General features: G+C 40.9%; 1 protein-coding gene across 5 annotated transcripts in view; it reads left to right on the forward strand.

Annotated features, from left to right (window-relative positions):
- The window catches only part of HMGN3 (high mobility group nucleosomal binding domain 3), a 31,288-nt gene extending 16,539 nt beyond the window's left edge, over positions 1-14,749 (forward strand). Inside the window, exons 2-7 of one of the 5 annotated variants that reach the window (XM_023755193.1) lie at positions 1,995-2,045; positions 9,654-9,683; positions 12,422-12,472; positions 13,625-13,738; positions 13,857-13,949; positions 14,272-14,749. In XM_023755193.1, the coding sequence (XP_023610961.1) occupies positions 1,995-2,045; positions 9,654-9,683; positions 12,422-12,472; positions 13,625-13,738; positions 13,857-13,949; positions 14,272-14,310 (378 nt within the window). In that variant the 3' untranslated portion in view covers positions 14,311-14,749. Of the gene's footprint in view, positions 1-1,994; positions 2,046-9,653; positions 9,684-12,421; positions 12,473-13,624; positions 13,739-13,856; positions 13,957-14,271 lie in introns of all 5 variants that reach the window. The other 4 variants (XM_014457226.2, XM_014457225.2, XM_006090363.3 and 1 more) reach the window with 4 other exon arrangements.
- The last annotated feature ends 204 nt before the right edge of the window (positions 14,750-14,953 follow it).

Raw genomic sequence — 14,953 nt, forward strand, 5'->3', positions numbered from 1 at the left:
ATATTGAAAATCATTTTTTGTTTTTTAATGTCATTTAATATCAATAGCTATGTGCTGCTTCTTTAAATGCCTATCAGTAACAGGTAGAAGTACTCCAGATTTAAATCTATCTAGTGTCCTGACAGGTATACGGGCAGTCCAGCACTCCTTGACAACAGAGGGTCTGGTTTGTGACCAGAAGGGTCGAGTTTGTGAAGTGAGCCGCGGATGTGAGCACAGCTGAATAGCCTGGGGATTGTCTTTATGTGTTCAGACTTGCCCTCCCTAACTCGGCTGACTGATGTAGCACTAGATCTGTGAACCAGACAATCCTGTGCAAGAGAGTGGAGAACAGAAAAGGGAGGCTCAGTTTCCCTTTATGATAGAGGAGGTCCCTTGGAGGAGGGGAAAAAGTTCATTGATTTGGGAAACAGAAGAGAACTCCATAGGTCTACGGAGCTCTAAAAAAAGGTTGAACTACTGGGTAACAGGAAACCCTAGGAAGAAAGAAGATTTACTAGGTCCTTTGACTTGAAGAAAAGCTTTTGTCTTTTTCAAAGACTTTATATACTTCTGACCTATGTTTTATACAGTATTTTGTGTTTAAATTTAGCATTATTTTATGTGTTCTTTCTATGTAGTCACATAGTCTAAATATTTTAATCTCATTGCATTCATAGTTACATAGTGTATTTAAACATTTCCAGTAACTCATTTCCAGTTATTTCATATTAGAAAAAATACAAATAAAACCATATTTTTTTCAGAGTCTTTCTTTGAGTCCTGGTTCTAAAATTGGAATTATTGGGTTATTATATGACTAGTTGTATGTATCTTTTTCATATTCCCAGTTGTTCTTTGAAAATATTATATTAATTTACAGTGTCTCCTGCCCCACCAAACAGTGGGTTTTACGATCTTATTTTTCCCCCCTCATATTAGATAAGGCATTAGCTGCTTTATTTTGCTAAGCCAAACATTGTGCCAAACATTGGTTTGCTATTTGTATTTTTTTTTCTAATGGGAACTCTATTCATATCTTAAATAGTTTAATTTTCTGATTGTTTTAATCTTATTGTCTTAGCCAATAAAAATATATTGGGGTATATAAAAATATATTGGGGTAGTTGGTATGTCATGTAAATCTAAATATACTTTCCCCATTGTATGCAAGCCTATAAAAGAAGCAGGTTTTAACTGTCACAAGAGTGGGTAGGTGCTGCACAGGGCTGGATTAAAATCAGGGAACAAATCAGCTCGGGTGGCAGGGCTCTTGGCTGTCCTGTGAAGCTGGGAGTGTGGTAGAGATGCTGGAGTTGATAATGGAAAAATAGTAACCTTTTTTAAAATTTATTTTTATTGATTTCAGAGAAGAAAGGAGAGGGAGAGAGAGATAGAAACATCAATGATGAGAGAGAGTCGTTAATCAGCTGCCTCCTGCAGGCCCCCTGCTGGGGATGGAGACCGCAACCCAGGCATGTGCCCTGACTGGACTAGAACCTGGGACCTTTCAGTCTGCAGGCCGACGCTCTATCCACTGAGCCAAACCGGCTAGGGCAAAAAATAGTAATATTCTATAAAAATAATGAGTATCAAGTCAAGTGATATCAAGAAATGGGCTAGAAATCAAAGCGAGACATCCTGCCCTCATCTCAGAGAATCAAAGGAACTGGAACATGCAGGTGGATCGCAGGCACCCCTGCCACTGACTACTGGGTTTCTGTTCTTTAACTCACAAGAATGAAAATTGCTTAGTATGAATGTACATTGAGAACAGGGACTCATATCAATTCTTGCACCACTCCTCGTTTAAAAATGAGAGCAGTTTTGCAGTGTGTGTGTGTGTGTGTGTGTGTGTGTGTGTAAACAACATATTCTTTTGTAAACTTACTTTTCCCCCCACAAGATATCTGTTGGTGTATGTGGTCCAGAGAAATTAAATAGCTTAAAAAAAAACTCCCTCTGATGTGTGTTTCCCAATTTAAATACAATTTACTGAAATATTTTCTTTCTAGTCTCCAGAGAATACAGAGGGCAAGGATGGATCCAAAATAACTAAACAGGAGGTAAGTGTATCTTTGACATCCTGTATTCAGTTATGTAACTGGAATTTTTAATATTGTTATGATTGTCTGCATCTGAATGAATACTATTCCTGTACAAGGTTGTTGAGACTACATAAGCCAGAGAGTGTCACTGTGTAGTCTCCCTTGGCCTAGGTATATTTCAGTCGGGTTCACAGATGAGTCATTTTCCACTTACTGTGTTGCTTATGTTTCTACCTGTGGGTCCTGCTGTCTTATTAAAGCAGATACTGAGAATTCCTTCTGGGCAAAAATCGAGATAATAGGTAAATTCATCTAGGAGAACAAAGTCTGCCTTTTACAGCAAGGAAATCAAAGACTGTTGATTTAATAAATTCTCTGCTCCAGTGAGTGAATTATATAATACTTTTTAGGTTCTGAAATTTGCCTAAGGAGTCATGTCTAAAGCCAGAAGCTATGGAAGGATACACAAGATGTCAAAATACTAAAGTTGGGTTTTTTAAATCAGAAAAAGTCTTAGGGTTTTTTAAATCAGAAAAAGTCTTAGGGCTTAGGATAGTTAATTAGGCAATAATTCAAAGAAGCTCTGTATTAATATACAGAAACCTCCAAACAGCTAGGATCTTGGAAGAGATGCTTGCATTTGACCCGCTGTGTTAATATCATAAACTTCTAAAGGAGATGGATGAAAAAGTAGCAAGTGAGATGGTAACTATGGTGACAGTCATTCATTTTTGCACAGAGTTTGCAGTGAACTTATAAACTAAAATGGGTCGTGAGATAGATAAAAACAATGTCTAGTTACAGATTCTTTGATTGGGTGGTTCATATTGAGGATAATAATCCAGAAGAGTTTATCGTGGTAGTAAAATCCCTACAGAGGATTTGTACAAAGAAATTCATTCTGCCAAGTGGAAACCCTTTAACAGAATCTATAAAGAAATAATTTAAAAGCAAAACAAAACTGCCTATAACCACATCCCCACCATCCACCTACCGAGCATTCAGTCTAACAGTTTGAGAGGTGAAGTTTGTGATCCAAAATCAAGTCACTATACTAATGTTAGAACCAACCAAAAATTATGAATGTTTGAATTTTCTTGAAAATATAATTTGTAAGACAGTTGGCTACGTGTCACGAACATTAATGTTTTCAGATTTGGGCATGAAATGCATTTGGGTTTCTCCCTAGGGATTGCTATTGAAATTGATCTGTCAGTCAGAAAATCTAGAAAGCACTGCACACAATAGATCTTGGATAGTGAAAACAGTCTTTCCGATCCTTCTTCACTAAAAGCAATAGAGCTGCTTAGAATACATGTAAAAGAATTTTGCTTCTACAGCTGTCTCAGACATGTTGTTTTGGCCCTGGAATTTTTATTATTTATATTACAGGCACACCTAATTTTGTGACTCACTTTATTGTGCTTTTCAGATCTTGCATATTTTACAAATTGAAAGTTTATGGCAACTGTTGAAGGCTCAGACGGTGTTAGGCATCTTTTAGCAGTAAAGTATTTTTATTGAAATATGTACATTGTTTTTCTAGCATAATGTTATTGCACACTTAATAGACTGTAAACACAGCTATTATATGGGCTGGGAAATCAAAAATTTGTGCAACTCGCTTTACTGAGATATTTACTTTATTGAAGTATTCTGAGAGGTATGCCTATATTATTATTTTTTTAATTATTATTATTTTTAATATTCTATTTTATATATTTATATGTATTATAGTATTGTTAACCAAAATATTTCCTAGACAAGACTCTACTTGTCATTTAAACTAAAACCAAATTAAAACTCATGATATTCCTTCAAGACATCAACACAATTGTTTGAAAAGTGAAAAGGTCATTGGGTTAGCTAGTGATTTAGGGTTTAGGATAAGAACTGTCAGACAGATATTGATTGATTTTACCCGCACTGAAGTGTTTAGATTTTCTAGTTAGGCCATTGAGTGTGCTCAGCCCTGACTATAGCGAAGGTACGAAGGATTTAAAGAGCTTCTATTCCTTCCATAATATTTGCAGGGTGTGGTGCAGTTGAGTATTTGGACAATAAGTGACCAAAACAATATATTACAGTCATTACACTTGGCCGTTTACAAAGCCCTTTTGCATACATTCTTTTTTTCTGACCCTTACAATAACCCTGGAATGTGAGCAAAACAGATTCATTCCTTGAAAGAAATGTATTGAGCACCCTTATGCACCAGGTGCTGTCCTAGGCTCTGCAAGAGTCCTCAGTGAACAAAAGAAGCAAAAATCTCTGCCTTCATGGAGCTTCCATTTTAGCAGGGGAGAGAGTAAAATAAAACAATTGGATATTTGCTATAAAGAAAAATAAAACAAGGCAAGCGAATAGCGAATGTCAGAGAAGTGCTGTTTGATAATAGGCAATGTTATTGTCTTCATTTTCACAAATGCAAACAGTGTCCTCAGAGACATATATGGTTTTCCCCACGTGTCGCAACCTGTGAATTGCAGAACCAGGAAAGGTAGCTGCATGTCCTGCTTCAAAGTCCTCAGTCCTCGTGCCCCTTTTGTGGTCATCATAAAACTCTGATCGTCCAGTGCTTTTTCTCTGCCAAGGCTCTGATTTACATCTTCCCCTACCTCCCAGTTTTGCAAAGGTCATTTCTATTTAGTTCCTCGTTTGTTTGGGGGAATTAAAAGCAGCTTGAATTTTGGTTTTGTTTGAAAATACCTGGTCAGACTCAGGAGCATGAAGAAATCTCATAAAAAATAAACATGTTTACAAATTCCAATGGAATGACCCATATACTTCAAGCAGTATTCAGCAAAGTCCAAAGATTCTACGTGAATCTAGCTATCTCTAGCCCAGTGAACTTTGTAATAACAAGGTTAGACTTCCATGTTGCTTTTGCCTCTAGGACATAAAAGTAAAAGAATCCATGTCTTTCAGAGTAGCCTTCACCAGAATTGTCTCCAGCCCAGGGAATGATAAGCTAGTTAGTAATTGCATACTGAATAATTCCATTGTGACCAGCACCTATATACCACAGTGACAAATCCTCACATTTTTCTGTAGCTCTCTTGGTGACCTATCACTCTGAAAGTCTTCCTTCCTTCTTTGAGGACCATTCTTTTGGCCACTTTTCCTGAGGATTCACAATCAACAAATCAAGAGAAATTCTTACTATATTTATTTTCATAGTGGCCCTGCCCAATAACCTGAGTCTCAAATGAATACTTCAAATTCGAGTGTTTCAAAGAGGAAAGAAATAGCAGTCTAGTCTATTTTATGTCCAATAAATATAGTCCAATCATTTACAGATTTTAAGGCTATGAACGCTGATAGAACTTTCCAGGAAGGTGTACACCAAGCATGTCAAACTTGCACATGTACCTAGTTCTGCTGGTTAAGTGAAAGGTTCCTCTCAGCCTCCACTGTTTTCAGTGAAAGAGAAAATCTCTTCTGATGGTTCCCAGAAAGGAAAATTTAAGAAAATTCTTTTTTTTAATAGCATAGAAAGAAGAGCTGGTAAATTGTCGGCAGGCAGTCATAAAGTGATTTTACAGTAAAAGATGTGCTTTTTAGAAATTAGTTACTTTAGACAGCCCAGAGAAAAAACTTTGTTTTTGCCTTAATTTCCTGACCTAGGCTTTTGATTTTCCAGCTCTGGTACTGGGCCTGGATTATAAAAGGGCAGGGAGCCTTTGCATCAGAGCAGCTTCCAGGCCCCGCAGAGCAGTGCTTCGGCTGGAATGTCTCTCTGGAAATCCCACAGGGCTCTCGGACGTCACCCCGCCTCTTCGGGTGTTTGGGTGTTCACATTGGGAGGAAAGGAGCGATAGCAAATGTGGGGGAATTTTTTATGTGCTTTGGCCTCACTTCAGTGATTATCAGGACAGCTAGTTGGCGGTTAGGGAGGCAGTTATGAGTAATGCTTAACATATTTAGCCCCTTTCAGGCCCTGCACTGAATAGGGCCTGACTGAGTGCAGGCATACATCAGAGATGTTGCAGGTTTGGTTCTAGACCAGCCGTGGGCAAACTACGGCCCGCGCGCCGGATCCGGCCCGTTTGAAATGAATAAAACTATTGAAAAAAAAGACCGTACCCTTTTATGTAATGATGTTTACTTTGAATTTATATTAGTTCACACAAACACTCCATCCATGCTTTTGTTCCGGCCCTCCGGTCCAGTTTAAGAACCCGTTGTGGCCCTCGAGTCAAAAAGTTTGCCCACCCCTGTTCTAGACCATAAAGCAAATATCATAATAAAGCAAGTATATGAGTTTTTTTGTTTTCCAGTGCATATAAAAGTTATACTTACACCCTGGCTGGGTGGCTCATGATTGGAGCGTTGTCCCATGCACCAAAAAGGTAGTGTGTTCGATTCTTGGTCATGGCACACACCTAGGTTGCTGGTTCAATTCCCGGTCAGGGCTTATACGGGAAGCAACTGATCAATGTTTCTCTCTCTCTAAAAATCAAAATATATCCTCAGGCAAGGATTTTTTTTAAAGTTATATTTACACTATACTGTAATGTATTAAGTGTGCAAGAGCATTATGCCTAAAACACAATGTACATACCTTAATTTTAAAAGACTTTATTGCCAAAAATGCTAGCCATCACTGGAGCCTTCAGGGAGTCATAATCTTTGTGCCCGTAAAGGGTCTTGCCTCGCTGTTCATGACAACGATCGTCTGCAAAGTGCAGTAAGATGAGGTGGTGACCGTAGCACCCCTCCCCAGTTCACACTGCTGCACATTTCTAGTGTTCACCTCCACATTTACTGAGGGCCCAGTAGGCACGGGAGCTACTGTTAGAGAAGAAGGCCCTGTGCAGGAGGGGCACAGATGTGAGACAGACGAGGCGAACAGTGAGGTGAGGCCAGTGCGGTACACAAGTGGAGAGGGATCCGCAAGGTCCGTTCACCCCTCTTTAACGTAGAGGCTGCCACTTTCCCTCTCCTAGACTATTTCTAAGCACTTTCATGCTGACTGGGCCTTACTGTGAGACAGTGTGAGTAGTTCTTGAGGCCACACAGAAGCATCAAAGCTGAGCTCTGTTTGGTAATTGCCAGGTGCTCATTGCTTCTCCATGCTCTGACTCTGCATTGAAGAACAACTCACCACGTGCTGCCCGGTTTAACTGATAATGTTGCCTTTTCTTCCATCATACCAATTTATGCAACTCCCCATCCCGGGAAAGGCATCACAGATTTTGGGTTCTGCTTCCAGTGCGACGTGGTGCATTGTCATGATAATCCTAACAGACACGGTGGTATTCCCCATGGAGCATCTGACACAGGCAGTCCCCCCGTGCTGTTAGGATGCCCAGCGGTACATCCTCTTTCCCTATCACAGCCACCACTTAACCTGCACAGCCCCCTAGTCCCGGCACATTCTGCTGGTCGCCTGAAGTCCAGTTCTGATCTTTCCTTGAGATCCCAGGGTTAAAACTATTCATGAAGGCTCTGGTCCTTCATTTTTTTTCTGTAGTTTAAAGAAAGATGAGTTTAGCTTCCTGTGGCTATTTTCAGCAAGAAATTTCTTAGATCTAGAGATGGCAAGAAATAGTTCTTCCAGTTTGGCCTGACCAGATGACCTAGACTGACCTAAGCACAGCTTCAAGAATTTCATGATTCTTTGCACTTATGGCACGGGCTGCTACTGATCATTTTTGCTAAGCCCTTAAAGAATTATTTGAAACATTTAAGCTATTGGAATAAGACAAAGTCTGCATAAGGCAGCAAGAATTAGGAAAAAGCTTGAGTTCATTTTTTGACCAAATGTTATTGAGCATCTACAATATGTTAAGTGGCGTATTATTCTACTAGAGTTAGAGCAGGGAATAAAACAGACAAAAAGTGTGGAGTGTTTATTTCTAGGACACATAAAGAAAGGCAGTTGTACTTGTAGAATGTGAAATCCCTTGGGGAGCCATCTTTTGCTGGTGGTAAATGGAATATCAATTCTGTGTGCTTATTTCTGAAATGCCTGGAAGAGTTCTGTTATTTTAAATTTTCTTTGCCATCTCATTTGCTAACTTGCACCATCACTGAAGAAAAGATTTCCTGAAACACATCATTCTCAGCACGGTTTCTCTCTAAATTCTATAAACTTCCAAATTAAAGGAAAATATTAGTGAAACTATTTAAATCTTTAAACATATACATTTAGTAGAGATATAAATGTGTTTATTTTGTTTCAGTTTAAAGCAGCGGTTCTCAACCTGTGGGTTGCGACCCCTTTGGGGGTCGAACGACCCTTTCACAGGGGTCGCCCAAGACCATTGGAAAACACATATATAATTATATATTGTCTTTGTGATTAATCACTATGCTTTAATTATGTTCCATTTGTAACAATGAAAATACATCCTGCATATCAGATATTTACATTATGATTCATAACAGTAGCAAAATTACAGTTATGAAGTAGCAACGAAAATAATTTTATGGTTGGGGTTCACCACAACATGAGGAACTGTATTAAAGGGTCCGGCATTAGGAAGGTTGAGAACCACTGGTTTAAAGGAAACATTTCTCATTAACTGCCTAAAACTTGTTGTCATTCTCTTTTCTAACATATAACAAGGCCGAGTCCTATTATTTTGATTTCTACACAATTATGTAAGTCTCTTGTATTAACTTAAAAGTTTTAGTTCCATTTGTAAGGAACAAGAGTCACACTGGAAGCTAGTTCTTAAATAGCACCTCAATGTTCCCACTGTCAATTTTATCACAAAAGTAGAGATTATGAAAAGTAGAGATTATGGTTTGGAGCCTAAACTCATCTTCCTTTTCTTTCCTTAGTCGCCACACCCTTAGTGAAATTATTAAATGGGAGAGGCCATTTCTTTGAACAGTGTGCCCACACCCTTCAGAAACTTCCTCTTGAGCTTTAGGGTGCCCAGGGTGATTGAACTCACCTGGAGAGGGTGATGGGAGCCATACATTACATTCTTTCCACGAATATTAGACATCAAGAAAGAATTTTTTAAAATCAACTTGGTTGTGTATAATTGTTGCAGGAGGATTTACTAGGCCAGATTTCCCACTCATGAATGGGAATGAGGTTCTTGGGGTACTGCTGAAATATGCATTTTCAGAAGCCCCCAGGAGAGGATGGGATGTGGAAAAGGCCTTATTTGCATGAAGTTACTTTTCTTGGGTTCCAAAGTCCCCTGCCCTTAAGCCAGTCCTGGGAAAGGTGCAGCTGGGAGTTCAGCAAAGCCAAAAGTAAGGCCAGTGTCCAGAGCTTTCGTTCCATGTTGCTACTGGGTGTAGTTCAGCATCCAAGCTAATTAAACTCCAGGTTCAGTCCATTGTGTAGTCCAAGATGGCCATGAGGGAGCGCATCATCCCCTGCCACGGGAGAGCTCAGAACCCTGTGCACCAGAGAGAAAGAGAGTGAACTTCCTTTGGTTGGAATATTCAGGTTTTTCTGCACTGGCAGTGGCCACGCCCATCTGGCCACTGACTAGATTCCAGGTGTGACTGACAGGCAAGTGACTTCCCACGTCACTCAGACCTTACTGGGCATGCGTCTGTCCGGTCTTCCCTTTCCTCCTTTCCTGTTAAATAATAACCAGGTTATCACAATGGCATCATAATCATCAAAAACATCTTTTTCCATTTCCTTTGTAGCCCACAAGACGGTCTGCCAGATTGTCAGCGGTGAGTACTCTAGAACCCCCTGGTATTAGTTCCTCTGAGTTCATGTTCCCCGTGTCCAGAGCAGAGCAGCAGAAGGAAGATTGTTTCCCTTGAGTGTTTTATTTGCTTTTTGGAAATTACGTGGGTCACAATAGATAGCAAATTCAACCATTGTTGCCAAGCAATTCCCTTGATCAGATGTGTCCGTGAAAAACAGTGCGCAGCCCCATTACCAAGAATATAAAGCACAGGAAGTTGTTTGACATTGCTAGATTTCTGAAACAAAGGAAATATATTAAGCAAAATCGTAGCCTATGATGTGCTAAAGTGGACAAGAATTCTGATTCTCTGTCTACAATGCATACTTTAGTCAAAATGTTCTGAAAGTTATGACTCCGTATGCTTTAGCCTCATTTCAGAACTAGAGAATCTTTGAAAAAGTAATGATTCCACTTTGCCACTTGGAGTCTGTCTTTGTGGGCCAGGCCCAGGGAAGAGGTGAGGGTTAGATCATTAAAGCAGGGATGGCAGGTATGCCAGGCCCGGTGATGTGCGCTCCCGCTCTTCTCACCACGCTGGCTCCTCGCTGGCTCTTGTGCTCCTCCTTGTTGCTGCTGATTGGTGTCTGGTCTTCATTCTGCGAAGACAGGTCAGCCTGGCTCTCTGGTGGAGGATTTGGGTTAAAATACCAGCAGCCCACACTGCCCACTGAGATGTAGGGGAAAAGCATTGACCTCAGCTGACAGCTTATATCCCCATACTAGATTGTACAGGAGCTGCAAGCTCCTTTGGCCTTTGAGGAAGCATGGAATTCATCCTCCGCCAATACCCGTGCCTGGCACAGGTTAAGAAATCAAAGCAGAAATGTATATTAGGACCGGTCACAAATTCAGAAGTGTAACTGGGTTTGAGTTGAGTGAGCCAGTGTTTCACACGAGTCCCAGCCTAAGGAAGTGGTATCAGAGGGAGAGATGGGAGGTGCGGTTGTGTGTGTACATACTTATTCCAGATTTTCCCAAAACCCCTCAAAGATGGTGTGCTCTATCTCAGAGTAACTTTCAGCGAGGCTCAGAAGTGAGTTTAAACGCTCTTTAGCTTAACTATAGATTTTACTGAAAGCCATTGTATTCCATGGATCTCTAGCCCATTAAGGGGTTGTAAGTCACATAATACCCAAATCTTAAAACAAGGCTTTTCCTGAGCACCAGGAACCGGCAATATAAGCACCTGCCACTGAGATCATCGCTGCCGGTGCTGACGCAGAGCCTCGTCAGAGGCCAGTGGGGTTACAGACTGAAACCTCGTCATTTCCTGTCCCATCAAAACACGTGAATGCTGAGTCGGGGGGGAGGTGTCTTACAGAAATACTAGAAAGGGAAATTCTTTGCTGTAAATTGAGAAAACAAGTGTATATTAATACAATATATCAAAGCTAAAAATAAAACTTAAATCATGACAGTTTGGGGGCCATGCAAGCCGCTGTATTTGGGGAACAGACACAGATTTAGAGTGGTAAGAAGATGAATAAAAACATTCCTGACTTTTCAAGCTCAGTTTTCTTTTTTCATTGGAAAGGTCATGTCTAACAGCCAGCCTTCAGGAATTGAACTGTCTACAATTTTACTTTATGCCCTTGATGAAAAGGGCCAGATTCAATATGAACCTGAAGCACCTAGAGGCCTTGGGGAGGAACATGTATTTTTCTCCACAGGGGGAGACCCTGGCCCGTGTTTTCTATCAAAAAACCATTCCCCCTAGTGCCAGGAGAGATGTACATGCATTTTTTCTAGCTGAATGAGAGAAATACTTTTCCTAAAATAGCTATAGGAAACTAGAGGTCTAAACTGGTTATTTTCCCCAGCGTCCTCATGTGCCACCCATTCTCAGGGCCCTGAAAAGCAGGGCGAGGTGGAAGCCCTGTGTGGAGGGGACCATGGCCACAGGGCACGCCAGCACTGCTCACAGGAATGGGAAGGAGAACCATACGAGGCAACAGAAAAATAGTTGCCTCGTGGGCTCTCTGGTTAATACCATCTGTGAAAAATCTTAAACTTTGGGGGCTAACAGTAGACATTTCGTCATTACAATCGTGTTCTTAATAGAAAGCTCCAGGGGCAAAATGAGCCAGCGTCTGGGTGGGCAAGAGATTCTGTTCACCTTGAGCTGGCATTGGAGACGACGAAAGTAAGAAGGTGCTTGGCTCCAGAACTTGAAATCTACATCAGGGGTGAAAGGATTTGGAAATGATTTTGAAATACTTCCCAGGCAGCAGTCTTCATTACCGGATGGGCTTTGCCTGTGATTATGCTGTGACTTCTAGACTGTTGGGAAGGCTAGTGTGACTGAATTCATTGAGTCATTTGGACGAGAGCCTGAGTCATTCCTCCTGCTGCTGTGCTGTGATAAAAGGAAGTACCAGACATCAGAGATAGAAGCTTAACCTGTTCCCGGAGAAGAGCTATTCTGGACTCGGGAATAATGAGTCGGCTTTTAAATCTCACCTGCCGTTCACTTGAGGACCCAGATGAAAGTAGTTATGAAATTGCAGAGAGCTTTATGCTGTTAGCTGATGCTGAAAATAGAACGAAATATTTTTTAAATGAACAAAATCATAGTCAAAATGCACTGTTGTCTTATGTAGCCTTTTTGTGTTTTTCTGGTTTAGTTTTTTTGTTAGTTTTTTTGGGGGAGGGGAGGGGGGAGGGTTGTACTGAGGGTTGCCTTTGTCAGTATTGGCATAATTTAATTTATCTTTGCAGAAACCCGCTCCACCAAAACCTGAACCTAAAGCAAGAAAAACATCTGCTAAGGTAAGAGGTGCTCCCACTCCCACTTCGGCTTTTTAAACAATGAATAAATTATAATTTCATATCCAAAAGTCATCCAAGGAAAGATCACATTTAATGCTTCAGGCTAAATGTACTGACTAAAAACCTGTTACCCCTGCTACAGGCTTTCTCAACAGGCATAAAGCACAGTTAAATGCCTTTACCAGGGATGTGTTTTCCATCTGGTCAGTAAAGCGAAGGAAGTCAGCGAACGATGCTCTGAGAAGCCTCATGTCCATGTGGGTTTGGTACTTCCTCAGGAGCACGCTGTTCACACGGTGCTCAGAAGGGTGGGCCTGGCCGTGGGCAGTCCTACTGCCGAGAGCGGAGGACCTCGGGAAAGGGCTTCTGACTTCACATCACTGGTCTTAGTCGGCCAGTCTAACTCATAATAATCACATGCTAACTAATACTAGCAAATAACTAACACCAGCAAACATTTATATGGCCCTTATACTAAGCCAGACCCTGTTCTGACTGCTTTTCTCATGTAACCCTCACATCAGTCCTACTGAGGTAGGTGCAAATAGCCCGTGTTGCCGATGAGGAAACTAACGCACAGAAACTGACCCAAAGTGGCTTTTCTCTACTCTACTCTGCCCTTCAGAGCCTTGTCCCTTCTTGTGAATTGTTTTAAACTGTGTGCTGTGGTGTGAGTAGGTGATGCTGAAGCAGCACTCACTTCTGTGGCTTGGTCTTAAAACTAGGATCTGGGTCTTCATTTTCAAGTTCTCTCTCAGCTTTGTAGTCACTCGAGCCCATGTCCCCACGTGAGGTGTTTCATGTGCTGGGTTCTTCCCTGGCTTTGCCTCATCCTTCACCAGCTGCTGCTGTTCTCTCCATGGCAGAACCACCTCCCACTTCATCAGGAGAGGAGGGCCACCAAACAAATACACGAGGGGAATCATCATGTTTTCGCAGAAGGGAAGGTCCAGTGGGCTCGAAGCAGCCTGTTACATGTTCAGAGACTCCGCAGAACTCAGTTGGTGCCCAGAAAAACTGAGTTCCCATTTTCCCCCAAAAGCTACCGAGTTGGCCATGGTTGTGCTTTACCTTGTGTTTGGACGGAGACTGACTGACGTTAGCTGACAGCACACCGTGTCTAACATACTCTGTGCTTTGATTCTCTGTTAGAAAGAACCTGGAACAAAGATTAACAAAGGTGCTAAAGGGAAGAAGGAGGAGAAGCAGGAAGCTGGAAAGGAAGGTACTGCACCATCTGAAAATGGTGAAACTAAAGCTGAAGAGGTACTTTGCATAAATACCTCCCACTGATTGAATCAGTGTCTTGAGAAATTGCTGGATCCTTCAGCTGCTGGTGGCATGTTCTTAATGTCTCTTTTCATTGCCTGTAATGTTATTGCAGATCCACATCTATCGCTCAACTGTTAGTGTCTCAACCTCCAGAGGTACCCCACCCAGCACACTGTCAGGAAAGGGGCAGATTGAAACAGTGAGAGTTAAGGGTACAGTAGAAAATTCTGCATGTGTGCAGTGACTAGAATTAGATAGTGGTGTGGTGCTGTTTCTTCAGAGCCGTGGGAGCTTGTAGGGAAAGCTTCTGCGGTCGTTTGAAAAGCAGAAAGCAATAAATGCAGCAAAGTGTTTGCGTAATATATTCCTGCCTTGTCTGTCTCACACCCAGAGTTGAAATAGGTTTTGGGGTAGAGCTGCTAAAAAACAGATGTTCTAAAGTGTGTGTGTTGGCGGGGTGGACTTTTATTTGGCTTATAGTAGTTTTAATAGTAACTTTGTTTTTTTTTCCCTTTTTTCCCCCACAGGCACAGAAAACTGAATCTGTAGATAACGAGGGAGAATGAATTGTCATGAAAAATTGGGGTTGATTTTATGTACCTCTTGGGACAACTTTTAAAAGCTATTTTTACCAAGTTTTTGTAAATGCTAATTTTTTAGAACTCAACTAGTTGGCATACAAAAATATATAAGGATGGACATTTTACCTTCTTATAATACATCTTTTTGGAGATTTCCATCATCCTCAAGTCAAATAAATTTAATATTGGAAGCTGTGTGTAAAATTGATTCAGCATTCCATGCATTCGCTTTAAAAACTTAGTCCTGTGCATACTGTGGTGTTTTTACTGTGCATATTTGAATTTTTCATGCAGTTTTTCTAGAGCAATAATCAGTGGTGCTTTTGTACCTAGGTCTATGTGATTTTAATGAAACATGGGTAGTTGTGGCCACCTGCTGACTATTTGTGGTTTAAAATAAAAAGGTGTTCTTGCCTGCAAAATACCTGCTTCTTAGTGTTTTCACTAAATTTAGGCAGTGTTTCATTTTTGCAGAAGATGTAAAGAATTTCTACAGTCTGTGCCCTGAGGGTATCTTTAATAAGTCAAGTAGGATTGTTTCTTAATTTTCTGGCATTTAAAAATGCCACTATTTTAATAAAGTCATCTGTGAGTGCCAGTGTGGAATCACATCTAAAACACTTCATAC

This window comes from Myotis lucifugus, unplaced genomic scaffold (genome assembly GCF_000147115.1).
Source record: "Myotis lucifugus unplaced genomic scaffold, Myoluc2.0 scaffold_71, whole genome shotgun sequence".
Taxonomy (NCBI): Eukaryota; Metazoa; Chordata; class Mammalia; order Chiroptera; family Vespertilionidae; genus Myotis; species Myotis lucifugus.